This window comes from Onychostoma macrolepis, chromosome 16, assembly GCF_012432095.1.
Source record: "Onychostoma macrolepis isolate SWU-2019 chromosome 16, ASM1243209v1, whole genome shotgun sequence".
Classification (NCBI taxonomy): Eukaryota; Metazoa; Chordata; class Actinopteri; order Cypriniformes; family Cyprinidae; genus Onychostoma; species Onychostoma macrolepis.
Window position 1 is genome coordinate 19,311,187 of NC_081170.1, and position 27,148 is coordinate 19,338,334.

General features: G+C 38.3%; 3 protein-coding genes across 10 annotated transcripts in view; 1 reads left to right on the forward strand and 2 right to left on the reverse strand.

Moving 5' to 3' along the window:
• abhd16a (abhydrolase domain containing 16A, phospholipase) overlaps window positions 1–415 on the reverse strand; it is an 11,953-nt gene extending 11,538 nt beyond the window's left edge. Inside the window, exon 1 of the mRNA XM_058747058.1 lies at window positions 144–415. Coding sequence (XP_058603041.1) covers window positions 144–245 — 102 coding nt within the window. The 5' untranslated portion in view covers window positions 246–415. The remainder of the gene's footprint in view (window positions 1–143) is intronic.
• A 112-nt stretch (window positions 416–527) lies between these two features.
• On the reverse strand, window positions 528–14,608 carry g6fl (g6f-like). 7 transcript variants are annotated; one of them, XM_058747057.1, is made up of 12 exons: window positions 14,506–14,608; window positions 10,077–10,409; window positions 9,724–9,993; window positions 7,179–7,214; window positions 6,196–6,519; window positions 4,602–4,856; window positions 2,474–2,512; window positions 2,231–2,353; window positions 2,039–2,112; window positions 1,804–1,833; window positions 1,499–1,545; window positions 528–1,385 (listed from the first exon to the last, which is right to left on the reverse strand). In XM_058747057.1, exons 2-12 carry the CDS (start codon window positions 10,384–10,386, stop codon window positions 1,364–1,366), a joined length of 1,530 nt encoding a protein of 509 aa, XP_058603040.1. In that variant the 5' UTR covers window positions 10,387–10,409; window positions 14,506–14,608; the 3' UTR covers window positions 528–1,363. The 7 variants fall into 7 exon arrangements, with proteins under 7 accessions (XP_058603040.1, XP_058603037.1, XP_058603036.1 ...); XM_058747054.1 differs by lacking the exon at window positions 14,506–14,608 and adding an exon at window positions 11,975–13,257 and having other exon boundaries at window positions 1,804–1,830; window positions 2,231–2,350; XM_058747053.1 differs by lacking the exon at window positions 14,506–14,608 and adding an exon at window positions 11,975–13,257 and having other exon boundaries at window positions 2,231–2,350.
• The window catches only part of si:ch73-22o12.1 (nectin-2), a 69,711-nt gene continuing 56,148 nt past the window's right edge, over window positions 13,586–27,148 (forward strand). The window contains exon 1 of one of the 2 annotated variants that reach the window (XM_058747059.1): window positions 13,586–14,148. In XM_058747059.1, coding sequence (XP_058603042.1) covers window positions 14,100–14,148 — 49 coding nt within the window. In that variant the 5' untranslated portion in view covers window positions 13,586–14,099. The remainder of the gene's footprint in view (window positions 14,149–27,148) is intronic. The other variant, XM_058747061.1, reaches the window with a different exon arrangement.

Consider the following 27,148-nt stretch of genomic DNA (forward strand, 5'->3'; position numbering starts at 1 on the left):
CAAATGCTGTCTAGAAAGGCAGCTCACTAGGATTTGAGACTCCGCCAATAGCACAACAATGCACTTCCGCAGGTTCTTGCGAGGCTGATCTCGGCAGCGTTTCAAGGCTACGGCTCAGTCTAAAGGGGAAATTAGAGTCGTACCCTGCGGGGCGGTCTGCCGTCAGTACGTGTCTGGTCCGGTGAGCGGTGGATCCGCTGTAGATTGGGCCCGAAAAGGCACCGGAGCCACATCCATCCGGCCATTCTCACCTCGGTCAGGAACTACGGCGGCCTGCGAGGATCAGAAGTAGCCTCTACTACAGCAGCGAAGGCGAAAATACAACACGTCACAGCCGCGGCTTCTGTGTTCCGTGCGTTTTACGAAGGAATATAACAATTACAAGACACAGTTACTCAAATAAATACATAAATGCACCATAATAAAATAAATACATCATAAAATGTTGTAATTGAGCCTTATCATAAACAGGGCTCAATTATTTGCTCACGTGTCTCATGTATTTTTATTTGCTTAAAAAAAATGTCCTTATATGTAAATATGTAAATACAAATATTATTTTATAATAAATAAATAAATGCATCATAAAAGATAAAGCGATTTAATACATGAAATGTGATCATAAATAACGCATTAAGTTTTATTTATTTGCTCACGTCATATTTTTTTATTTTTATCAATCAATTATTTATTTATTTTTATTTTTTTCTGAAACGTCATGATATATTTATTTTATGTATATTGGTGTACTTATTTTTTTACACTGAATAAATATTTTATTATAAACAAATGGTATTTTAAAATAAATATTTATAATAAATAATAATTCAATTTTTTTACATAAATATTTTATGAAATATTTAATTTTCATAATCGTGTTGTGGATAAGTATTTCAGTACTGAGTCTGGACCAGTTATCGATTGCTATATGAGTTTAATGTAACTTTACAAGGCACAATATGTTTATAATACATAAAATGGCAAATTTACAGACATTTTTCCACAGGTGTTTTCCACATATTTTGAATTATGCAATGTATTTATTTGTGTTTTGGGGTTAAAAAAGGTCTATAAACTTAACTGAAAATATCCTTATTTTATCTGCATAGTACCCTTTTTTCCCTCACATATTTTCTTCTTACAGTGTACTATTATTGACATTATAAAAAAAACTGCTATTGAAAAAGACACGAAAAAAGTAAGAAAAGACAAATTTAGAAAACGTTTTTGAAACCTCTGACAGTCTTTGAAGCAGTGCCATACTAGTAACAAGAACAGTTAAGTGTCATAAGTTAAGACACAAGTCACATATACATATTAAGTTTTATTTCAAATACAGTTTCACTGTAAATGTTTAATAAACTCAACCACAGCACTGGTTGTATCTGAAATGAAACACACACAGAGAAGGAACATATTATCAGGATGATTAATGCACAAAGAGCACATAACGCGCCTGCCATGTCCCCCACCTGACCCAGAACCAATCATATCTCACCTATCTAATTCTTTATATACATCCATTTCCCCCGTTGGCTTGAGATCCTAGAGAGAGAGACAAACAGGGACAAGGATGAGAAGGGCGGAGACGTCTCAGATTTATAGTTTGGCAGAGGTTTGATTTGGTTCATCTGCTAATATCACTAATGCAGGCGTGACAGAACTGGGAGGAAACACACACACACACACACACACACACACTGTCAAACAGTTTGTAAAATGTTGGGACCTGGTTTTTGGAAGACACACACATACACACACAATTACTCATTGCTCTGCCTGAGAAGGACTATAATAACTCACCATGTAGACTGCGCCTTGGGGAGGTGTCTGCTGGGAGAAGAGAGGGAGAGAAAGAGAGAGAAAGAAATAGATTTAATAATAGAGCAGAGATAGATATACATTGAGAAAGAAAGACAAGAGAGAGAGAGAATGAAAGAAAGAAGGTGTAGTAAAAATAGATTTAATAATACAGCAGGGGGAGAAGGAGAAACAGCAGAGTAGAGGGAGAGAAGGAGGTGCTGTGCATTTCAATCACCTGTCTTAGATCATCAGGATTTTCATAGATGTTCTCCACCTCTCCGGAGTGGTGAGATAGCGATTGCTCGACACCTACGTGAACACAGACACATGAGGGCTTCTGTCCATCAACATCTGCCAGGGTGAACTGACAGCCTTCAGATCTTTGATGGACAGACTCAGGGGGGGAAAGACAAATGCAGGGCCTTACTTCGGCGGGTGACGCAATAGCCCTGTCTCCATAGCAACACCCCAACAGCTACAGCAATCAGGGGGATCAGAAGTAGGAGGAATGAGAAGGTGGAAACATAAGAGGATGCTGAAACATCTCCTGCTGGGGGGAGTGTGAGAAAGACAGAAAAAGAAACGCTAAGTTAGGTTACCCATCAGGAGTGTGCAGTAGTGTGTGTGTGTGTGTGTGTGTGTGTGTGTGTGTGTGTGTATCGGCACTCACCTGCAGGTGGCAGTGCAGGCCCTGGAGAAAATGTTGGATCTGCAACAAGAGTTGAATAGACAGGAACAGTTAGAAATGTATTCATTAATAAAATATTTCAAATATAAATCAATCAATCAAGCAATAGAATAAAATAAAATAGTGGGACAGGGCATACTGTATGTAACTTTAGATGCAAACACAGCGGAAGCAGAAGAAACAAATGATACCAACAGTAGATCTGATGTAATGAGTATTTAAATATCCCTGAATGCATGTATTGGAAAGATGAAGAGATATGGAGGATGAGGAAGAGAAATGAACAAAATATGTTTTGCATATGGTGAGGTGACATCGTTCATGCAAACAATGACTGGTGCTGTTCTTATCCGCTCTCAGTCTCACTGTTATCTGCATGTTGTATGTTTGATGACACTGCTGTCCTCTAATCATGATTTAAACTCCAGGAAAAAAAAAGAAATAATAGTAATAATGTTTTAAATATTTGTGAATTTCATTTTTTTTTTTTTGCATCTGAACCTAGAAATTACATTTTTTTCTTAAATTTACTGAAAATATCACCAATTTGTGAATAAATCATTTGAATTGGTTTTGTGGAAGCAGTTTAGTGGATTGATTGTAAAGATTTATTCACAAGTCGACATTGCTAATTCACTAAGCAGATCTAGGGCTTAAATTTCAGTCTTTTCCTCAGGCAAAGATATCATATGACTTCAGACTTCAGAAGTCTTTTATGGCCCACTCTTAGGGCTGTTCACACAAAATATGTTTTTTTATTTTTTATTTTTTGCTTTCCACTTTTCCATAGTTTTTTATGTAAACTTGCACTAGACATGTCTGACTATTACTATTGTGTCTCATGTAGCACATGAGAAGTGTGTCTCACGTATCACATGGCATTCTAAAAATGCAGCACTCAAGTTTAAAGTTCAGCTCTTAAAAACAGCATCTCTAGGCCTTTTCTTGTGTTTTTCCAGCACCCAGCATCTCATGTTCTTTTCCATTCCACTGTGTTGTTTTTCCATTGTTTTCTATGTAAACATGCATTCGATGGATGTGCACTCGTGTCATATCTTTTGCAGTGTCTCACACATGACACAGCATTCTAAAAATACTTTTAAAGGGTTAGTTCACCCAAAAATGAAAATTAGCCGAAATTTTCTAAATTTTTACTCACCCTCAAAGCATCCTAGGTGCATGACTTTCTTCTTTCAGACGAATCCAATCGGAGTTATATTAAAATTTATTCGTGCTCTTCTAGCGTTAGAATGGTTTATAACCATAACCTATAACGATTTAAATATGGATATTTTTCTTACAAAGGCCTTTATTCACCCACCGACTACTTTTGGACTGTTGAAAAAAACTCCCACCTACTCCCATTCTAAAGCTCGGAAGAGCAAGGATCATTTTTAATATAACTCCGACTGGATTCATCTGAAAGAAGAAAGTCATATACACCTTTGAGGGTGAATAAAACATGGGTTAATTTTCATTTTTGGGTGAACTAACCCTTTAAAAATGCTTTTTAAAAATACACCTCTAGTTCTGAGCTACCAGTACATTGTTGAAAATTTCTCCTTTCATGTTCCATAAAAGAAAGAAATTCACACAGGTTCGAAACAACATGAGGATGAGTAAATGATGACAGAATTTTTATTTTTGTGTGAACTATCCCTTTAAATCAATGTCAACAGCAGAATTCTGCAGAAGGTCTATTTTCTGCACCCTGCTGCTCCAGAGACTCACTAGCCATGTTTTAAATAATCCATTATGATGGAGTTGGGTTTCATGAAATTGATTGGTCAAGGGACTCGCACATGATTGTGCTACAGTATGGTATGTGACCTTTTCCGGTGACTTACATGATTCCACTAACACAGGTTCATTAAATTCAATGAAACACAGAAGGTCTAACACACAGAACAAAAATAACTCCTTGGAATAAATATTCACCTGCAGTCTCACCATTTTCTGGTTTTTAAATGTGAGTGTTGACACCTTGACTTAAAGAATTTACACCAAGAAATAAATAGCAAGAAGCAAAAAAAAAAAAGTGTCAGACAGAGAGAGAGAGAGAGAGAGAGAGAGAGAGAGAGAGAGAAGAATAGCATACACTTTATCTCACCTATACTGGCCATTGTGACGGTGTACATATATTGCACTGATTTTCCATTTTTCAGATACAGAGTGCAGGCATACTGTCCCGCCGTCTCAGGGGTCACAGGGAGCACTACAGAGGTTGTGATCCGGCCCAAAACAGCAGCTGACTGCAGAAAGCGTCTGGGATCCTGAACATACGACCACTTTACAGCTTTAACCTGAGATCGTTCTGAGTACATACAACTCAGATCCAGAGCGGTGCGGGATGACTTGGTGTATCCTGAGAGGGAAACCGACAAACAGATGATGAGAAAGGAGAAACGAACGCGAAGGGTTAAAATGATATATATTCATTAAACAGCCGGGTGTAGCCGGTCAGCTGAGCTTGACTGTGACTGATGTACAGTGTCTCCTCAAACTCAAAGCAGTATCAATCCTGAGCTAATTGAGCTCGGTGGTTTCCACAGTAATGCCACAACCCACAGAATTGTCAGCGGCAACGGGCAGGTGTAATTACACATAATGAGATCTGTAATGAGGCCTTCTAAAAAACATTACGTTAGAGAGAAGGAGGGGAGAGAGATATATATAGAAAGAAGAGACAAAAGTAAAAGAATTGAGTGAGAAAAAGGAGAGCGGGGAGGACGTAAGGGGAAAAGAGATTAAAGAAAGAACAGGGGGAGATCAGATTAAGAACGGGAGAGAAAGATGAAAGTCAAGACACTGACTGATTGACTCTTGCATGCTGAACTACTGTGATTGATAGAACCGCCTGTGCAATTATAAAATGAATCCAAGAGCAATGATGCAAGAACATGGATCATTAAGAGTCAGTGAACGAGTGTTCTGATGTGCACTCTCTGATAATGATAATGTTTAATCATGGTCGCAAAATGTGAAATGTTTTGAAAGGAAAAGTTGACAGAAGAATAAAACTTGTTATTATTGTCACACCCTCTTTCAGTAGTTTTAATTAATCTGTGATCCAGTCAAGAAAACTATAGTCCGAATGATTTGGTCACAAATTTGAATGATTCTGAATGAACACACTGACTCAAATAACAACAAAACACAAATAGCAATTTAGATGTACTTTGGTTCATCACTCAAAGAATCACTGGCATCATAAGACTACAGGAATATAGAGTTGCATGTACCATTTTTAATAGAATTTCATGTTTTTAAACAATCAAAACAGGTTTGATGAAGGTAAATTACAACAGAATTGTGTTTTTTAAATTATATTTAGAGATTTAGCATGAAGGATTTATTTGTGCAGAATTTTTTTTAAATTAATGTGTCCTCGTAATCTTTAATCATAATTAGCAAACGACTGGTCTTCATGTTTTGTTTCACTCAGATACACATCACAATTAGGAAGAAAAGATATTTGCAATTTCTGTAACGTGCCAACTTTAATATATTATTATAGATTTAAATGAATTAATTATTTAATTATCATTTAAATATACAGACAGATAAATTATTTAATAGAGATTCCTAAATTACATAAAATATCAGACAGAAGATTGAGATAAACTGGTATTCACACACCAGAAACCATTATATATGTCATGTCAAAAAGTTGTTGTGACTTAGATGTACACAAGAAATATTACCATGTAAAACACTCAGTCTGTTGGCTTGACTGAAAGCCTTGTCATCCAGGAAGACCTCGCACAAGTAGAGTCCTCCATCCTTCACGGCTGGACTTAACAGGAAGGAGAAGTTCCCAGCAGCAGCCAGGGAGGCGGGGTCTTTCAAATGTAGGTGGGGTTTGGTCTGGTTGGTGTAGCTCCGCCTCCAGCGGTCAAACTGGAATATGAGCTCCATTCTTCTTAAATCAGGATACTCCCAGTAGAGTAGCACATAGTCAGCAAGGACAGGAGGACATGTTAAAGTGACCAGTGAACGAGAGAGGGCTGCCAAAGACCTTGGGACTCCTGTAGAGGACACAGGGTAGTGGAGAAAGGTAAAGTGACTTATAGGGGAGACAAGAGATTCATTCAGCACAAGAGAAAGTGCGAAACAAAAAGCGCAAGGCAAAAGAGCGTAAAAAGAAACTGAAGAAGCCAATCAAGTGAAAAATGGACTGTGATACAAGAACAATATTGTCAATTTGGATTGATCCCGTCCACATAGTAATCCACTGTGCTGCTAGTCATTTTAGCCTCTTTGTTCTTCACACAGTCAAGCGAATAGAACATTATGAGTCCCAGAGCAAAGTCATATGGGGAGATATCAGAAACGAGACAGGCATGAAAATGGGGATTATGTTATTAAGCTCAGTGAAAGCTCTTCAGAAACATTCTCCTCTCAGATTTAATAACCCTGATTAACCATTTGCTGACACAACATTTGGGAAGAACAAACCATGTTTGTTTTGGGGAAAATAGTACAAATTGATCAAGTTTATTTAATTGTTGTGTTATTATTCAATATCATTCAAGCATTCAAAAAAATCTGTATTTAGTGAGTTAAAAGAGCCTGATGGTAAATGTTTAGGTTTCATTGACTAGAGTATAGGCTGCTGGGTAAATGGCACATAAGGAAGGTCCCATTTTATACACAATAGTATTCCAGTAACAAAAGAGCCTATTACCATGTGTCACATCTGTGAAAGAAAACACAGCTTTCACTGAAAGAGAAAAGACAGAAAGTTAGGCGTTGTTTATAATAAGGCTGAGATATTCTCTATTTTTTTATGAATGTAGTCTCAGATCTGTAACATTGTTTGAATTAAATGTTAATAAAAAAATGTACATTTACACTTTGATAACGACCCGAGCAGCCACAAGGAGGTACACAAACACCCGCTCTCCCAATTTGGAACATACCATTTCTATAAAATAAACTCTTGGCTTACTTTGATTCATACATGAGATTTAGAAAAAAGAGTCTAATTAAGTAAAATACAAATAATAATGCAAATATTATAAAAAGAAACCGGATAAATCAAAAGACATTTGCACAAATATTTGCTATGCACACACTAAAATGAGCGCTTTCTCTCGAGTACACTTACTGCCACGCCCACTCGGCTGGATCAGAAATACATTCAAGCAAAAACAACACGAACACAGTAAAGCAGTGATGGAAGGCAAATAAGGTCTCTCAATATTGACACAATAATATAGTTACTGCCTATTTTTGTTTTGGCAGCAAGTGTAAATAGCGATAGATGTTATTTACACTAAGTGCAAATAGTGATAGATGTTATTTACACTAAGTGCAAATAGCGATAGATGTTATTTACACTAAGTGCAAATAGTGATAGATGTTATTTACACAAAGTGAAAATAGCACTTTTTTTTTAGCGATAGATGCTATTTAAAATAAGTGCAAATAGCGATGGAGTCTATTTACACTAAGTGCAAGTAGCAATAGATTCTATTTACTCTGTTAAAATAGCAGGATTTTCTTCTGTTTATACTACTTATTGCAAATATTGGCAATTATCTGCTCCTCAGTATTGTACATTATAAAACAATATGCAATAATAGCGTGAGTGTAAATTGTAATTTTAATTCAAATTATTAAATGGATGCCACCTTATTGGGACAATAAAGCCCTCCCTGCACCTACCCTAACCCTACCCCATACTTTATTATCAACTTTTTGATTATTTCCTTCATTTTTATTGAAAATAAATGCCTTGTGATATGAGATTTGAAAAGGGAGAAAAAACGTTCGGCGGGCTCGAACTCGGGTCGATTGTGTCAAAAAGCATGTGCTTAACCATCTATGCCACTGACAGTGATGCTTATCAAGCGTCTTTTATAGTGTTGACTACCCCATTCACATTGGTGGGCGGAGTTAGTGTAAATAGCCTCTGGCAACAAGGCTGGCACTCCGTTTTGTTTTTCCAAACAAAGTCAAAACAGAATCAACCACTGCTTATGTGAGCAACACCCTGTAGTGGTGTAATCATGAATTAGTCAGTGTTTTGGAATGAACTGGTTAAGTGAATGATTCAATGACTCACAAAGACTACGGCTGCGTGTGAAATTGCAACTCTTTGTGCAGGTACTTCTTTTAAATAAGTAATTACTGTGTGAAAGTTAAAAAATTATGTTCTAGTTTGAATCTGTGTAGTATAAATGTAATCCAGATATACAGTACTACATTCATCATGATGTCATTGTCATGTGACCTACCAGTGTTAATTGCATTGCTTCACTGCCATTAACAAAGCCTCTTCCGTCGCATTATGGGATAGTAAACTGGATGCACACTTCAAAATCTCACTGGAAATAGTAAGTCATCCCAATTTTCTTCGTTTACTGCTTTATGAATCCTGTGAATTTGGACTGCACCAGTCTTTTCATGTACTGATTTTTTGCCTACGATATAGACACGATTAACTGGTATACATTTTTGACTATTGTCTCTATCGCAGTTACACGCTCATGTGACATTGCTATGCTATGTGGTCACGAAAACGTATCATTTGCACATGTTTTTAAGCATTGCGGTGAAAACAAGTGATTTTTAGCCGTTGAAAAGCAATCAACAGTGTATGCATATTTGGATGCAGCCTGTCTTTGTTTCATTCCATGAATCAGTTATTTGATCAAATCGGTTGAGTGAATGATTCAAATGACTCTTTTCTTCTCACCACTTCTCATCATCTACTAGTACTAACTGTATAAAAATGACATTTTTAGTGAATCAACACCTGACACAATTCAAGCCTCAAGGCCTGGTCACACCAAGATTGGTAATACGTCAACTATTTTTAGGTTATGTTTATTATAAGCACATACTGCAGTTATGTCCTCTGCTGCTTTAAATGCTCAAGCTCTTTAAATCAGGCTGGATTCTGATCGTTCATCAACTGTAAAAAAAAAAATTCCGATAGAGATTCCAAAAATATCACTCCTGTCTCGTTATTGTTATAGCTGTGGTGTGGATTTATTCTCAAAGAATTAAAATGATTATTAAAACTTAGTAGCTATTTTTATCATTAGTGTGTTTAATTATAGCGCCCTGTAGAGCTTCTATTTCTAAATACAACAAAATAAGTATAAACTTTGTTTTTTGCTAGAAGAAAAAAAATCTGCTACATTTCAAATCTTTTAAAAGATAACATTGACTAAGAAACTTATCTGACTGGCATGTTTTCAAAAAATATCTCCAAATCTCACCGTTCACTGTCACGTTCACCCGGTGCTCCGAGATAGACGTGCCACTGTTACCATGGACACGGATTCTGCAGGTATAGACTCCGTTGTCTTTACTGGTGACACGAGGCAGCTTGCTGAGCAGACTGCCTGTGCCATGGGAGATTTCAGTGTGTAGCTGTTCACCCGAGGGAGACACCCACGTTCCCCAGGCGGCTACGGAGGAGGGAGACACCTGAGCTGCCAGTCTCACAGTACTGTCCACTGTGACAGGGGGCGTGGGAGTGACAGATACTGCAAAAGAGAAGGAGAGAATACTTGGAGATATCAGACATTGAGACAAGAAGAACGCGTTATGGTGCAGTTGTATGGTCTACATTTAATCAGGGCGAGAAGAACAGTCCTCTCCTGTAGCTTCTTGTCGTCCTTCTCTATCACACAGGAGTAGCGTCCTTGCGCAGCTGCTGCGGCCATGAAGATCAGTGAGGCATCTGCAGAGATCCCAAATGTTCTGCCTCCAAACACTCTGCTGCTGCGTCCATCTGTTTGTCCATCGATGCAGTTGGCTGATAACAAATATGACCAGCGATCCTCCCTGGCTGACATCATCTTCCAGGTAACCAGTACAGAAGATGTGGGTGGTGAATCAAAGCAGGACAGTGTGACAGATGTGTCCTCACGTACCATGACCACATCATTCCATTCATCACCTATATAGACCAGAGAAGTCACACAGACTCTGTTACTGAAAATGCATTACATTTAGATAAATAAAACATATCATAGCACCCAAACATTCAAATTTGCTGAAAATGTACTCACCCTCACACCATACAAGATATCCAGATTTGGCGAGATTTGGAATGATTTCACTTGCTCACCAACTGTGTTGGGTTAGTTACTCAAAAAATGTTACTCCATTCAAAAGTAATATACTTATTACACTACTAGTACACTACATTACTTTTCCATTACACCCCAAAAACATGGTAATTGCATAATTCTGGCGGCCTCTGAATCCATGAAATTTGAGATTTCAGATAAATGAAAAGTACATTTGGCTCAAACTGATGACAAGCCACAATATTTTAAACAACTTCTGTTATTTAATAAAGCAGCAACAGAATAAAATCTGCAACAGCGCTTAAGCATGTAGAACCAACCAAACATCTTACACATAACACTGCTCACCAATGGACCCTGTACAGTAAATGGGTACTGCCAGAAAGAGAGTCCAAACAGCTTATAAAAACATCACAATGACCCACAAGCTGCATGTTTGTAATATATAAATGCATCAAGACGTTTTTAATTTTATACCATTGGAACTCAAAAACCGTTCTAAACAAATATGTCAGTGGATTTTGATGTGAGATGAAAGCAGGGATGGACTTTTTCATTGGAGGAAGCATTATTACATATTTGTATTTTGGCTAGAAGCAATGGTTTAAAGTTAAAAAACTTTAATGACATATTTGTTAATTACAAACGTGCAGCCTTTTACTTCACAAGACAATAATTGATGGACTGGAGACATGTGGATTATTTAAGGAATATTGCAATGTTTTTAATCAGCTGTTTGGACTCTCATTCTGACGGCACCCATTCACTGTAGACGATCCATTGGTGAGCAAGTGATGTAATGCTACATTTCTACAGATCTGTACCTGATAAAGAAACAAACTCATTTACATCTTGGATGGCATGAAGGTGAGTAAATTTTCAGCAAGTATCATGCTGTACTGAAGTGAAAGCAAAATGTTTAAAAATGAATAAAAAATTACTTTGTATTAAGTCTGTCTTTTTACATACATTTTGTAAAATCTTTTTTCTCTCAATTTTTTGTAGACCCTCTTAAACCCCCTTTCAGCCCCCTGGGGGTCTCTAGATCCCAGTTTGAGAACCCCTGTAGTGTGTAAGCTGCAGATATCTATGTTAATCAGCCAATGAATATAAGCCCAATGCAATTTAGTGTCTCAGTGGTTCATTTAGATAACACAGAATCCCCCTTAAGTGCTTCTAGTCATTAATGTATGTTTGATTTTTCGGTATATTATAAAATTAGTTATACTTGGAAATTGAACTTTTCAAGTTTCAAGTTCAACTTTATTTCAGGCAACCTAAAGTGAAGAAATATTCCAAAGGTGGGTGAAAACAAACACATTATGTAAATATCTATGTATATATTAGATAAAAGATTGGTTTAAAATATAATAATGATAATAAAAATTATAATAATTATAATACACACACACACATATATAGATTTTCATACCTGCCATGAGAGGAGAGATGAGGAAACATGAACCAAAACAAATAAGTATGAAAGCATGAAAATATTTTCCCATGGTGCTGCTAGGATGCAACATATTCTTAATAGTTAGCTAGTTAAAGTGCAAGAATATGTCTTCTTTTCTTGCATTTGACCACAAGAACAAGACAGGAAAAGGGCCCGACATTAAGAGCTGAGAGCAGCATCTGACAGAAGCTGATAAACACAACAAATGTCAAAACACATACAAAAAACGGAAGCAAGTTTACAAGCATGGAGGCCGATAAAACAGAACACATATATAATCATAATGAGATAAGCTGATGCTTTTATCTGCAGTCACATAGTTATGTTTCTGGCTTTAACAAGGAACATATAAGTACAAATAACACCAAATAAGCTCATTTCTGAACTCTAAATCATACGAAAAGTTGGTCATCCATAAAACTGGACAGAGCAGACGTCCAGTCGACTGTGGGAATTGCTTGTGTAAAGACAGAGAAAAAGAGAGAGAGAGAGCATAAGAAAAAGGATTTAGAGATGTAATCAGAAATGGTCTTCAGCTTCTGGCTAAATGTCTTTACATCCTCGTAAATGTCTTTAATTAAAGCTAACAGACTTATCAGCACCTCCAAGTCCCATTACCAGCTCAGCTCCTAATCACCTCTGAGCTAAAGAATGAAAGAGGGTCTCCAAAAAAAGAGATAAAACTGAAGAAAACTGAAATGGAGAAAGGATGGACGGGGTAAATGAGCAGGGGAAGAGAAACTTCAGAGAGAGCAAACTAGGGCAAAGCAGCTAATGAGAGTCATAGTACCATACGTGTCATTGGCCTCGAGCAAACAGTCAGAAAGAAAGAATGAGTAAAGAGAGAGAGAGACGATTCGGTTATGATTTAATGGGGTGGTGGAAGTGACAGATAGCCTACTAGTGAGGTACAATCCAGCATTCTGCCTATATAGCACAGACCTGTTTCAGCAGACAAAACGATCTCACTCAAACATACAGATCTGGTCTCTGTGTTGCCTTCTATCTGAGGAAAAACTAAATTCAGCATAACTTCTGAACAAAAGCTTTTTCGGAGATGTAGAACTGGAAATATTTGCGCTTGTTTCACAGATGATCACAGCTGTCCGTGATGTTTTAGTTATATGTTACCAGCAGGGGGAGAGCTAGAGCTACTTGTACCAGTTTACTACAACTCGGACAACTTGAAACAAAACTTGGCCAAAATATATTTTTGGCACTTATTACTCGTTCCTTTGCGTTACCGGTAACTCCACGAACCTCGTAATGAATTAATCTGCGTTCAACTGGAAACGAAACCAAAAATACGAAAGGGAAAACAAATCAAGCAAGAAACTATAAACTCATTTATGAAACTAAACTCATCAAAGTGCTTAGTTTGATTGTTATATTGAAACGGGAAGCCACGAGAAACTATCTTAGGCTATATTCACAACGGACAGCATAATAGCCTACTTGAACAGATTAGAAATATATTAGCTACATTGCGTTACACTATTACACATTATTGTGACACAAGTCGTCTCGAATGGATTAAATGATCGTTTAGTTGCCTTGAATTTAAAAATAGCACAACGGTTAAAACCTCGTTAAAGTTGGAAAGTACCAGGCGTTTTCTGGATTTTAGGTGACTTTAAATTCATCGTGACGTAGCATGACATCACACGCTTTCGTCCAATGAGCGGCGCGTCTGCTCGAGTTTCAACAGAGCGATCCCTGCGCGACAGGTTTGATGAGACTCCGGCGTCCGCGAAACCTACAACTCACTCACCGGATATTTATTCACCTGTAGGACGTTTTTACCTGGTCGCCGGACGCCGCGTCACAGTTTCGGAGGACTTGAGCAATCAATACAAGTCAAAAGGGAATTTTAACACTAGATTGTAAACCAACCTCAAAGGAACGCGCTGAATACAGCCACGCACTTTAACATTAAGTTTTTGCGCTCGTCCGTTAAAGGAAACCAGAGGAACCACGTAGCATTTTTTAAAAATCTCCATCTAACTATCTTGGTTTATTTTTTGGGACTCTGAGCTGACTGAGTTTAAACAAGCGGAAAACCGACAAATTATTAAAGGTGGACCGTCCACCCTTCTCTCCGATGAACATGTCAGGACTGTTAAGCGCACTCATTCTCCTAATTATTCAAGGTAAGACATATCATATCATGTTTAAATAGTAAAAGGAATCACTAATTGTTGCCGGTTATAAAATACACTGTTCACTTTTACTTTCATTTTAATAGATAACCTTAATCAAAGCGTTTGCGCAACTCGGTCTCATGATCCTTCAGTGTAACTTAATCGTGCGCGCGCTTCTCTGACTATAAATATTCATCTTAAAATAATTTTATTAACCAGCCCAGTGTCTCATAGTACGGGCGGAAATAACTTTGCCTGTTTGATCATGTATCTCGTTTCTTTTCCCTGGAGATTGTGTGAGTTTGGTTTCGATAAGCGCCATGTTTCCCTAGGTGTGGTCTTGCTAGTGCTTTTTTCCCCTCTTACGTGTTGACAGGTGTGTTTTGTTTGCGAAACTCCGGACATTATCCAGTCGTCCTTCAGTGCTCTGTCTTCCTCGTACCACATTTCTCTCGGTTCCTCACGTCCTTGGCGTCTTTTCTTCCCTTCACACATCATATCCCATTATTTCCAGCTGAAGGGGCACAAATGAATGTAAATCTATCACGCAACAGGGTGTTTCTTACTATTTTTAAACGTGGGTTTTCAACTTAGTATTATTTTACAGTTTTCTTTTAAAGATTAAAATCACTCTTTCAGAGCGTCATTTTGTTTAATTTTAATAATATAATTAATTTGACAGACAGTCAAACATTAATTTCGAGACATAGGCTGACGTCACTGCTTATCGTTTCGTCATATTTCACTGCACGCCTCGTGCAGCTTCTGTTGATCGTGGATTCAGGGGCTCTTCATTGTCTTTGCCGTTTAATTATTCAGGGACCATGTCACGGTTCGCAGGTGCACTACACCTGACAGCGAGCGAGCTGGGCTGGTGTGAATGTCATGAAAAACTCAGCTTGAGTGTCAACCGAGCGCACACTCTGTAAAAGATATTAGAATTTTAATTAAAGAATGTCAATGCTACAATAGAACTTATCACTGGTTAATTGCAAGTTGCCTAAACCGCTAAAAATATTTAAGTAATATTTAATTTAAATAAGTCAAATGTTTTTCAGCTGATTTTATAAGTTTATATTATATTAGGTTATGTATTGTTTTATTATATATAGGCTAAATAATGTATGAATAAAAAATAAATTATGTGTGTGTGTGTGTATATAGTGGTGGCCAAAATTATTAGAACACTAGTATTTTAAGTAATGGTTTTAAGTCAGTTATTTCTATCTTTTGCTGTAGTGTGTCAGTAGGAAATATCAGCTTACATTTTCAAACATTAATTTTGCCATTAATTGTAATAATCCAGTGAGATTTTTGTCTGACAACAGCCAGTGCTCCACACAGAGATCTGACCTGATCATCATCAGTCTGTCTGGAATGACATGAAGAAACAGAACAAACTGAGACAGAATAAATCCAGAAGAACTGTGGCAACGTCTCCAAGATGCTCAAAACGTCCAAGACGTCTCAAAAGTTTCAGTTTGTTTTGTTTCTTCTTGTCATTCCAGACAGACTGGATGATGATCTGATCAGATCTGTGTGGATCTCTGTTGTCATACAAAAATCAAACTGGATTATTACAATTAATGGCAAAATTAATGTTTGGAAATGTAAACTGATATTTCCTACTGACACACTACAGCAAAAGATAGAATTAACTGACCTAAAACCATTTCTAGCTGGTGAAAATACTAGTGTTTTAATAATTTTGGCCACCACTTTATTTGTATGACATTATGCATTAGGAGGATATGATGTGTCGAAGGTTTGTGACATCATAGGATGCATTTCTTTGTCGTAACTTAAAAAAAACAATTCATTCCTTTAACTTATTCATGGTCTGGACCTCTTCTGCCTGCGCCAATTTCACAGTACATCGACTGCACTTCAGGAGGAAAACTAGAATAACGAAACAAAGGATTTCTTTTATTTATGAACAGAGCCGCGGAAGAAGGGGTCATGATTGCCTCGCTTAAGCAAACAGTATAAACAGGCCTTGTGTTTTCTTTTTTCCCCCTTCCCTTCGAATCCGTTTAGTTCAGTGTCCTGGGAGCTTTTGCCTTTATACGCAGCAGTTGCGAAATATTTTAAGGGTCAAAGCATTTTGTATGCTTGCCTCAGTGGCCTCTGCAGACTCATTTTCATTGCATGCCTATTAAATACAATCAGACCAACTTCAAGCACGCTAAAATAAAAGACTATTTTAATAACCTCATTGTTGCTTTTGAAATTAAGAGCTATATAGACAGGAAGCAGGTTTAAGCTAGTTTTATGACTGTTAAACTTGCACCAGTTCATCTTTCTAGTTCCAGACCAAAATGTAGGCTTCAGGGAGCAGAGATCTGCACAATAGAAACTACTGATTGTGTTATAATACCCTCCTAGTGAACACAGGTCAAAAAATGCTTGAACCCGTTGCCACGGTGACGCTGTGTTTTCATTGAAAGCCGGGGTTAGGGGGGCTACTGTAGCGGCGTCTCTGGCTGAATGCATCAAGTGGTGTGTGTGTGTGTGTGTTTAGGAGGAGGAGGAGGGGGTTTGAAAATGTTAGGCTGCTCCGATGATAGAGGCGGAGGCTAAGCTGACCTTATTCTAAACTGTGTGAGCACAGCAGTTACAGACGCACACTAACAAGCACACGCAGCGATTGCGACAGTGCTGGCTCAAGTGGGTTAAACAGTGAAGAAATGTTGAGTAAACGGGTGAGACTGTCTCCATTGTCCGCCAGTTCCACATACCAGGAAGCATGTAAACAAAAGTCGCACTGAAACTGAAGCTTTTCAGCCTCCATTCTTCCATCTTCTCCCGTTTACTTCCCTCCCTTCCTCTCTTTCTGCGTCCATTGCCTTCCTTATCCACTTGCTTTTGTTTGAGAGATGATTGTCATTGGTGTATTCAAATCTTCCCCCCGCCCCTCCTCGCTCTGACCTCGAGGCCACGCTGTTTATTAGCGTCTGAGCCGGTGAAAGAACGTGGGAGGAGGTGTAGCAGTAGACAGAACTGGTAGACTGTGGAAAGAACATTGATTTAAAAACATTTCATTCCTGCGAGAAATCTTATGCAAGTTTATCAGTCGGTACACTCTTTAAAACAAAGGTTGAAAAAGGGTGTTTTTTGCATAGAATAACCATTTTTGGTTGCCCAAAGTTTGAGTGAACAGTTCCTAAAATAACCATTTATTTGTTAGTGTGAAGAACACTTTTTGTGCAATGGAAAGGTTTCATGGATGTTCTTCATGGAACCATATGCCAATAAAGAGCCTTTATTTTTAAGGGTGTACATGAGGTAGTTTTCCTCTGAATATGCGGGTGAAGGGAGCCGACAGTGATTTTGGATGTCTCATTCTGGCTTCTTGTAAAGATAAGGTTGGATGAGTGTTTGGGGATTTGTGGATGGGGGAACCAAAGCTTTTAACACTTGTCGCAGGTCTGTGTTTGACATGCGGCTCTGGGAATGCAGTCTGCTGAAATCAATGTCTGACCTTGTAATTAACATCAACCTGCACTAATACGGACACTAGAGGTTTCCCGCAAAGCTTTGTGCGATATCCACGGCACACAATGAAGTCTGAATTGTGAGTGACGGGTCAAATATAATATAAGTAACTTTTGTGGTCGGGGTTATTTTCAGAATGGCTTTTTCTCTTTCTATTCATTCGAAAGTGGAGCTAAAATGAATCTCAACTGGTCCTTGAAGCACTTAGAGGACTAGGCTCTTTCGAGCGTTTCTTTTCTGACTGCCTGGCTCTATTCTTGTCACTTTCTTTCTCTCGCTCTGCTCTCAGTAGTTCAGCAGATGTCAGATCTCAGAATGCTTTTACGGTATTAGAGATTCATGGAGTTGATATGTCCAGTTAATTGGACCTCATATTTTAGTCTTGCGCCTGGTGATGGAAAGCCAACCGACCATTGTGGCTGCGACAAGATGGTGAAAAGTGAAACAAAAGTGACAGCGAGGAATGAGAAAGCGGGGTTTTGCTCTTGCTGTGGTTTACCATCCCTTTCTAAAAGTGCCATGTGATCTTGTGGTGAAATTGTTCCTTATTTTATGCATCTAGGAAAAGCAGACAAAACCTGATTCGGGGAGACACATGTTATCACATCCCATGCTGGCTGAGTTTACCTCCCTGTCCCATTGCATGCTGGGAGATCAGCGACCCTCCAGGGGTCAGTAGCCAGTTGGTCTGAATAGTGGTATGTGGTTGCCAGTTTGATGTGCGAATGTTGAGGGTTGCCAGATTGCTGTAGTAGGTCATGTCTACTCATAGGGAAAATGACCACAGATCTGCCCTCTTTAAAATAGAAGCCAAATGGCATAAAAAGGAATAGGACATGATGAGTGTTCAGCCCCTCTAGACAGAATGCCATCCAGTTCGTTTTATGATTAACATCACAACCCTGAAGGTTTTTTGGGATGCTGTAGCTACTCTGTCTGGTTTGCAGGCTCCATATTCACTCAGCTTTGGTTAGTCATGAACTTGATAGAAACGGTCCTAATTTAGCGGATTAGTTCACCCAAAAATTAAATTTGTCTTCATTTCATTCTCATGTTCCACACTGCCTTTCATTTTACGTAGAACAAACATACTACGCAACCGGTGTAGTCTGATTTACAGCGTGATCATGAATCAATTCTTTTTAGTGAATCAAAAACATGCAACACGACCAGTGAGGTCTGGTTCGAAATGAATGACTCTTATAAACACAATGAATAGTTTGAGTCATCAGTTTGAAACACTGACCTGTATTATTTACAGCATCAGCAGAAAATGATTTCTTACAGATGTAAATAAAATAGACATTATAACTGCAATATACCCAAATGAATCCGAAACCAATCAGAATTCAATTGAGAGCTTGTGCAACATATTCACATAGAATTCTAAAATCAAATCCAGCTCTATTTTTAAATACATTTTCTTTAATATGGGTTCACTGTCATGAATCCTGGAGGGACAGATAAATTTGGGATAACATCAAATTGTCAATTTTACAAACAAGATCATAAAGAAAATGTCCTATTTTTGTCCTCAAGTTGAAATGAGATGCCTACCGAGTCTTTCTAACACATGCAGATGCTTTATCATTTGAGGCAGAAACATCAGATGATGAAATAACTGAAAGGCTTCTTTTCTTTTTGCAGAATGAGTGTGTGTGTCCTAAGAGGTTCACAGAGGGAGGGGCAGGGGGGGTGAAAGTGGTTTTGATTCCTGAGGATTTTTTAAAAGCACACTCGTGCTGTCTCATGAATTTAGGATGCCAGTGGTTTCAGGACTCCTCACTGCAAGCGCTCTTGCACACTGGGCACAGAGGAGTGTGGAGAGACGAGGTTGCGTGAAAAGACGTGTCTGACTGGATAGCGGTGCCTCTAAATAACTGCATAAGCAGGGTTTGAATCCCAAAATGGAGAATTGCATTAGCCTATATTATGACTAGAGCTAAAAAAGTCTCAGTCCAACAGTACCATTTTAGCCCAGACACACATTATGACTCAGTCACAATGGGCCTTAGGGGTGTGCAGCGAAGCCAGTATTTGTATCTGTAACAATCACAAAATTATTTCGTGTCTGTATCTGTATTCGGATAGAACCGGAAGTAGGCAGCGCTTGAACCGGAACTTCGTACAGTTATACTTGATAAGACCGTTATGTCTATGGTTTTACGCATTGAATTAATAAAACATTTTAAAAAAGTAAGTTTTTACAGCCTTTTTTTTTTTTTTTCATAGTTATCATTGAACAAATATGCCATGTTTAACTAAAATATATTTTTTAATGATTATAACGTTTATTTAAATATCTTATTACAGTCGGAGCCGATACCCTTGTATAGGCAGTGCTTTGAGATGTAGTGCGGTTATGCTTCAGGGAACGCGAGTTTGAGTCCCATTTTGGGGACCTTTCGTGATCCGATAAACAAATATTTAAATATATTCTAATTAAAACAGTAAGGGTTCCTATGCAGTTTAGAAATATGGAAAGTAATTTCCAGGAAATGCATGGAAGAAGGCAAGTGTAACACTGCTATTTTATTTGCGCTTATTTCATTCATAGTTTACACATTTAATTCACACACTTGTTACTGCGTTGTAATTTTAGAGGTTTATGTAAAAGAACATGATTTCCTTTGGCTCAACGGTTCCTGCGCAGTTTTAAAAAGTAGGTATTTCACTTAAGTAATTTGCAGGTCTGGAAAAGTATGGGAAAAAAAAAGAGAACAGTAGCTATAGCCTATGGAAAAAATATTTGTGTGTAGACTATTTGCCCTATTCAGTGTTCTAAAATATAAAATTAATTTCTAAAAATAAATTGAACATACAAGTAGAGAGCTTTCATGACAAACGTTTAGTAATCATCTGAACACGACTGAATTAATTTAAGGCGCACTTTTTCCATTATGCGGAACTCTTTAAGTCTTTTTTTTTTTTACTTTACTAAACAAATGTGCGTGTGCCATGCAAACCAGCAAAAGATAAAGAAGCAAACATGTAGGCCTAGTAGAAAATGTATCTGTATCTAAGCTGATTATTAGCCAGACAGAGAGCTGGTTTGGTTTTTGAGAGACGTGCAGAGACGCGCAACGCGGCAGTTTGACTGGTGATCGCACTGTGCTTATTCCATTCATTCGTGTATCATATCGTAGCCTATAAGGTTTAAATCACTGCCTTTTAAATATACACACATAATAGAAAGTGTATGATGTATTATTTTAGTTGATTATTTTAGTTTTCTGAGAGATGCATGGAGAGGCAACAGTAAGCGGTGTTTGATTTGCGCTCTTTTTATTCATAAAGTTTAAATTCATTCACTTCACACACTCATTATTGCGTGACTTTAGAGGTTTGTGTAAAATATCGCGCTGATCCACTGGCTCACCTGTTATCTAGCAAACACCAGACTGTGCTGCAGCCTCAGACGAATATTCAAGCAGAATTATTCGCTATTCGTTTTTGAAGCCATTATCCGTGCCTTTCCGAATAAGGTAGGCTATTCAGCTTCGGCCACACCCCTAGGCCTCATTCATGAAACATTTGTAAATATAGGAGTAAATTCTGAGTAATTTGCACGTAAAACGGACATTCCCGAAAACTCTCCTCCAGATTCACAAACGCTTCGTACACATCAGATTTGATAGTTAAACATGGTGTATGTTGATGAATTCTGATCATTCGTATAAAGGGCGTGTGTGCACGCTCATTCACAATTAGCATAATCCCCGCCTATAAATTACAACTGTGCAAATTGCGTGTCCAGGAACGCAGTGGAATATTCTGGTCTACTTTCTCAGGTTTGGCTCCAGTATATTGCATAAATGCAAAAAAGACCAGTAGGCCACATGCCTAACAATAAATATTTGATTAACGTATCCATCAAAGCGTTTAGCCAGCTGAAAAATGTCAGGCGCTCTTCTGAAAACGGCCAGCTGGTGGCGCATGAGAATGCTTTGATGGCACAGCGTTTTTCCAGCTGAGACGCTTTGGTTGCTATGATTAGGTATTACTAGTATCTCATTTTGAAGAATATTACTGAATATAAAAATGCAGTAACCAGCAATATTAACTTCTCTATTGTTGTTCAGTTGTTGTACAAGTAGGATTATTGGTCAGTGTAGTATTTGTCCCGCCTCCTCCCGCCCCTAAAAAGTGACAGTGACAAGTGCTGTGTTTTGGTTTCACCCAAAGTTAAACTCTCAGCTACAAAAAAACAAAACCGAGCAAACAAACTTGTAAAATATTATAATGGAAGTGCATCGAAATTCAGTGTCATCAGTTTGCCAAAAATAACACAGAACGTTTTACGCACCATTTACACATGGGAGCAGGTGTACATTTCTTTCGTACCAACTAACATTTTGAAAATACGAACACTTTCATGAATCCGAAAATTTACGTCAGAACAGCTTTACAAACAATTTACAAACAATTTACACACACATTCGTTCTGCTCGTGTTTCATGAATGAGGCCCAATGTGTGGAAATTTGCATTTACACCAAAAACAACAACTATAGGCCCTTTCGCACCGCAGGAACCTTTTCATAGTACCCAAACTAATTGTGGAACTACCCACATTTTGGCGTGTTCGCACCGCGGGAACTAGGAACTGTTTTAGTTCCTGGAACTCCGTTTGGAGGAACTAATTAGCTCCTACTTCAGAGTAGGGTCTAAAACAGTTCCATAGGTACACTGATTGGCTAAACGTGTACGAAAGCGCCCTCACCCGCCATGATTTAAAACGCCGTGTAAACACATACTGTGTAAACATCGCATCAACTTTATATTTCGCAAGAATGGAGAACAGCGATAGATGGACGGACGCTGAAGTGCAGGCACTTTTGAACTCCTTTCCGATCTTTCAATCGCTTGACGTATACGTCGACATTCCATGTCCATTATTGTGAACCCCGCAAGACACAACAAAAACACAGCTCCGATCACAGCGTCCTCCATCCTCCTGTTGTTAACGTTGTTGTTCTTTATTTTCGTTGTTGAACGCCGCGCACAAATGACGTCGCTGTCGACCGGCTTACGTCACTAACTAGTACCCACTGTCGGTGCAAATGCAACCCTTTAAATGGTACTGGGAAATAGTTTGCGCAAAATCGTCCCAATACTTTAGTACTGTACTTTTAGTTCTGGAACTAAAGCAGTGCGAAAGGGGCTCATATCGACGTTCACACCAACAGACGTTACAGTTCAGCACATTATAAGTGTGAGATGTGGTTATGTCGTCTGCCACTAAACGCTCTAGCTTTTCAAAGTCGGGTAGATTCTGATTGGCTATCAATGTTTTTATCGGTCATACACAACAATCTCCGACTTATGAGTAATGGGTGAAATATAAGTAATTTTGTGGTCAAGGTTATTTTCAAATTTTTGTTGGTTAGAAAGTGGAGCTAAAATGAACCTCAACTGGATTCAGATTGGCTGTTAAATGTTTTTAGCATTCATCAGATGGAAAAAATCATTCTGATAGTGATTCCAATGATAATTTTCTTCTGTCATTGATGTTATACTGCAGCTGTGGTGTTAAAGTTAAAACCAAATTAAAACAATAGTTGACAGGTCCTTAGTCATTAATTGTGTCATTATGCCACACGTTACGCTCCATAGGAGGGAAAATTAAAACCGTTGTCTGCAATGAAGTGTGTGACCTTCAGTAGCCCGGTCACCGTTCACAAATCACGCAGAAGACGATCTTCCTCTGATTAGCCTCGGTTTCTCTCCCTCACTGTTTTATGAAGTGACTGCGATACTATTTGGAATATTGTCCTTCCTCTCCCCCTCCCTCTTTTCTCACTGTCCTTAGCTTGTCCATCTGGAGTCGGCTAGCCAGAGGCAGACAAGGAAGCAAGGCTTTGCTCTATTGATCCCGTATCGATCAGCAAGGCCAGCTATGCCCTTGCGAGTCGACACGGCTTATTGAAGACATTAAGCCTCTGGCCCGTCAGACTGACATCGCTGTGAAATATAGTCCCTCATTTCCAGAGGATGTCTGATCTTGCTTTATTTACTTTTCGCTTTCTGTTCTATCCCCACTGTCCTTTTTTCCACTTTCACATCCTTTTCACACTCTTTATCCCTGCACTCAGTTGTGGTTAGCGACGGCATTAGCGCCTGTTTGCCCTTGTCTATCATTGTCTTTTCCTCTCCTCCTCTTCCTGAGTGCCTTGCACCTGGTCCGCAGAATGTCGTGCCAGTCTGCTGTGTGATGGAAGCCGGACTGGATCCGAGCCAGCCAGAAATGGCCTCATTTTTTTTTCATTCTAGACAAGATACAGTAACTACAGCACAGTCACAGCGAGCTGAATTATCTTATTCCTGTAAGTGTGAGCAGCACATCGCTCCTCAGAGAACGCTAATGTCATTAGCATGCCCAACGTAGCGAGCTGTCAGAGAAAAACAGCAGTGACCTTTAAGATAATTTTGTCTCCCGTCTCCTGTGAGTTCTGTTGGGTACATTTTGTGAATGCTAGTATATGTTCTCTGTAGTATTTTATAAGGTCAGTGTATTTGAAGAAATACTGTAAAATAACCAAGAAAAAGTGTGTGAATTGCCTAAATAAAGTTCTCCTAAGGAGAACTGGAGGTTGTCTACGTGACTTATTAAAGAATGAAGCCTCATTAAAATGAAATTATTGAAAGAAAAACTTCGGGATAATCTTTTGTTTTTATTATAATACTTTTTCTACTAAATTAAAGACATGTGAGGAACATGCTTAAAACATAAAACAGGAAACAATATCATAGAGTGACCCCTGAAGACCCTCATAAATTTGTGGCAAGGTCAATAAGTCTTTTAAAATATCAGATAATTTGACCTTTTTATGACTGGGTTAAGAGAGTTCAGGTTATGTTTTCAAGTTATGAAAAATAATGTATTTTTTATTTTAGAGTCACTTTTAATTTATATATATATGTGATCCACAGAAAGAACTCATACAGGTTTAGAGCATGACAGAATGATCAATTTTAGGTGAACCATCCCTCATTTTAAAGATGCAAACATACACATAACATTTTGTTAGGTATGTTTCCCTTCTTCTTTGTTTTCCTCTAAGCAGGTGGTTGAAGCTTTGTTCTGACCTCTGATCCTCATTGTGCTTCCTCCTGTGATGTTTTTGGTCTCATTCTTTTGCTCCTGTCAGCCATTTAACAAACGAGCGCAGTCCTTCCTCCCACCGGTTCCCCTCTTCCTCTTTATCCCTTGTTTCTCACTTGAGGATTCAGTCCACTTAACGGGTCTATCTGACTGCTGAGCTGTTCAGTCTGTCCCCCTCCAACGACCTTCTTCTCCCTCTCTATGACTCATTATTCCTCTAGCCATGTCTTTTTCTTTCTTTCTTATTTCTCTACCTCAGCTTGTGTTGTTCTTCTGTTTCTTTTTGTTTGTTGTGGACTTTGGCTAGATGTTGTTTAATCCAGTTTGCTTTGTAAAACCAGGACAGTCGATTCTTCTACAAGTCAGAGTAAGTTTTTGGCGGCTGTGTCTCTGTGCTCTGTTTGTGGTTATTATTATGACGGGAGAACCCAGGCATGATTCTCTTCCTGATTTACCTTTCATGTAAAATCATTCTTCAAATGCAACCAGTCTATTTCTCTTTACTATTTGGATGCAGTCATGCCTTGTTCTTTTCTTCCTTCTGCCCTTTGCTTTCTCCTCTAAAGGAAGGGCCATTTTTTTTTTGCTCCCAATCGCACCATTTCTTTTAAAATTGGGTCTGACCTCTCTTTCCTTTTCCCAGTAGTCTCTCTTCTATTGTCTCTTTCTTTTCTTGTCACATTACGTGGTTCATGAAGGTTAAGTCAGTGAAACAGCTCTTTTTCCATTGTTGAAAGAGAAAAACACACATGTGAAGACAGTGGAGAAAATAATTTTTTGACTCCGTTAAAGGTCAAAATACTTGTAAGGATCAGTGAGAGAATTCAGTGACACCTGTGACACAAACAATAGTTTCGGAGTAGATGACGCATTTGCTACATTTAGACTTGTTTGCTGCGTCATCCAAGAATGTACATTCAGTAGCCGTGTTTTGGTCTGTTTTTTAAGAAATGTTTAAAGTGAATGAATCACTTCCATAGAATGATGTTAGTCAAGTCCAAAAGTTGATCAAATGGAGGAAAAAAATCTATCTCCTTTTGTAATTTGTTCATAAGCAACATCATTCCCACAAAACTATTTGTAATAAGCTATAATTCTTACTGTGTTTTTGAAGGAATCTTTTTAGTGATTCAATTACTTGCTCAGAAAAGACAAAAAAAACACTTACACCATACTGATGGAAAATCTCTAAACCAATCTGTTTGGCTGTTCACGTTCCTCATTTAAAAACATCTGCTAATCGAGGTAAATGTGAACAGAGTCAAAAGATTTGAGTCACTGAAATGAATAAAAATTACTACTAGCTTATGCCACATCACACACCAGTACAATTCAGTTGATGAAGATGGTAGGTGAATTACAATGCATTATTGTATTGTTTGTATTGAATTCCTCTCTAAATTACACATAATTATTCATTAACAGTGATGAGTAAAGGGAACATGAAATGGTGACCGTGCAGGAACAGAGAGGCCATTGTGTTTGTCCCCCTAACTCTTTTAGAATCATACTGCCTTTCAAACAAGTGTGTGTGTGTGTGTGTGTGTGTGTGAGAGAGAGAGAGAGAGAGAGAGAGACTCTAAAGAAAGCCCCTCATTGTTCTCTCAGCCGTGTCCATTCATACAGGTAAGTGATATGGCAGCGCCGGAGGATCCACCCTTCTCTTCCTCTGCTCTCTAGAGGACAGAAGAATGAAGAGAGGAGAAAATGTTCCTCACACACTTACGAGGGGTGAATGGATAGTTTTCGCCCTCGCTGTCCTTTTGTTATGGCCCTCTGTGCTCACTGAGAAGCAAAGCATGATGGGGAGTAAAAGTGCTGACGCAGTGGGCGAATTCCAAATGCCATTTTTGTGCCCTTGAAAGGCAAAGTTGGAAGAGAACGCTACTTGTAGGGTCAATCTAAATGAAAGCGAGCCGCTCAATCACTCATAAGGCTTTTAGCAAAGAGTACATGCTAAATATTTCTTATAGTTTGTTTGTACCAAAACATGTTAATATTTCTGTGTATTTATAATTTACTTTATGTATGTAGGCTATTGTTCAAAAGCGTTTCAGAAAACAGTCTTTTATCCTCAACAAGGCTGCATTTATTTGACCAAAAATAATTTTGCTATTATATTATCAAGCAAATATTCAATTCTAAAATAAACTGGCTGTGACAAACACATACATACGAGATGGGCTGCTCCCTTTAAAGTGAATAGGGCATAGTTCTCACTTTAATATGAAATTTGCTCTATCTCTCTTTTTTTTTATATAGTTGCATGCAGCCTTGCATGTGTTTTAACATCTGCTACAATATTGTATGTTTGAGTAGACTAACATGATATATGTGTGTTGTAAGTTTATTTTCAGTTTGTGAGTGATTTGTCTATGCCATAACCGAGCCCTCGGGGCAACACGGGCCT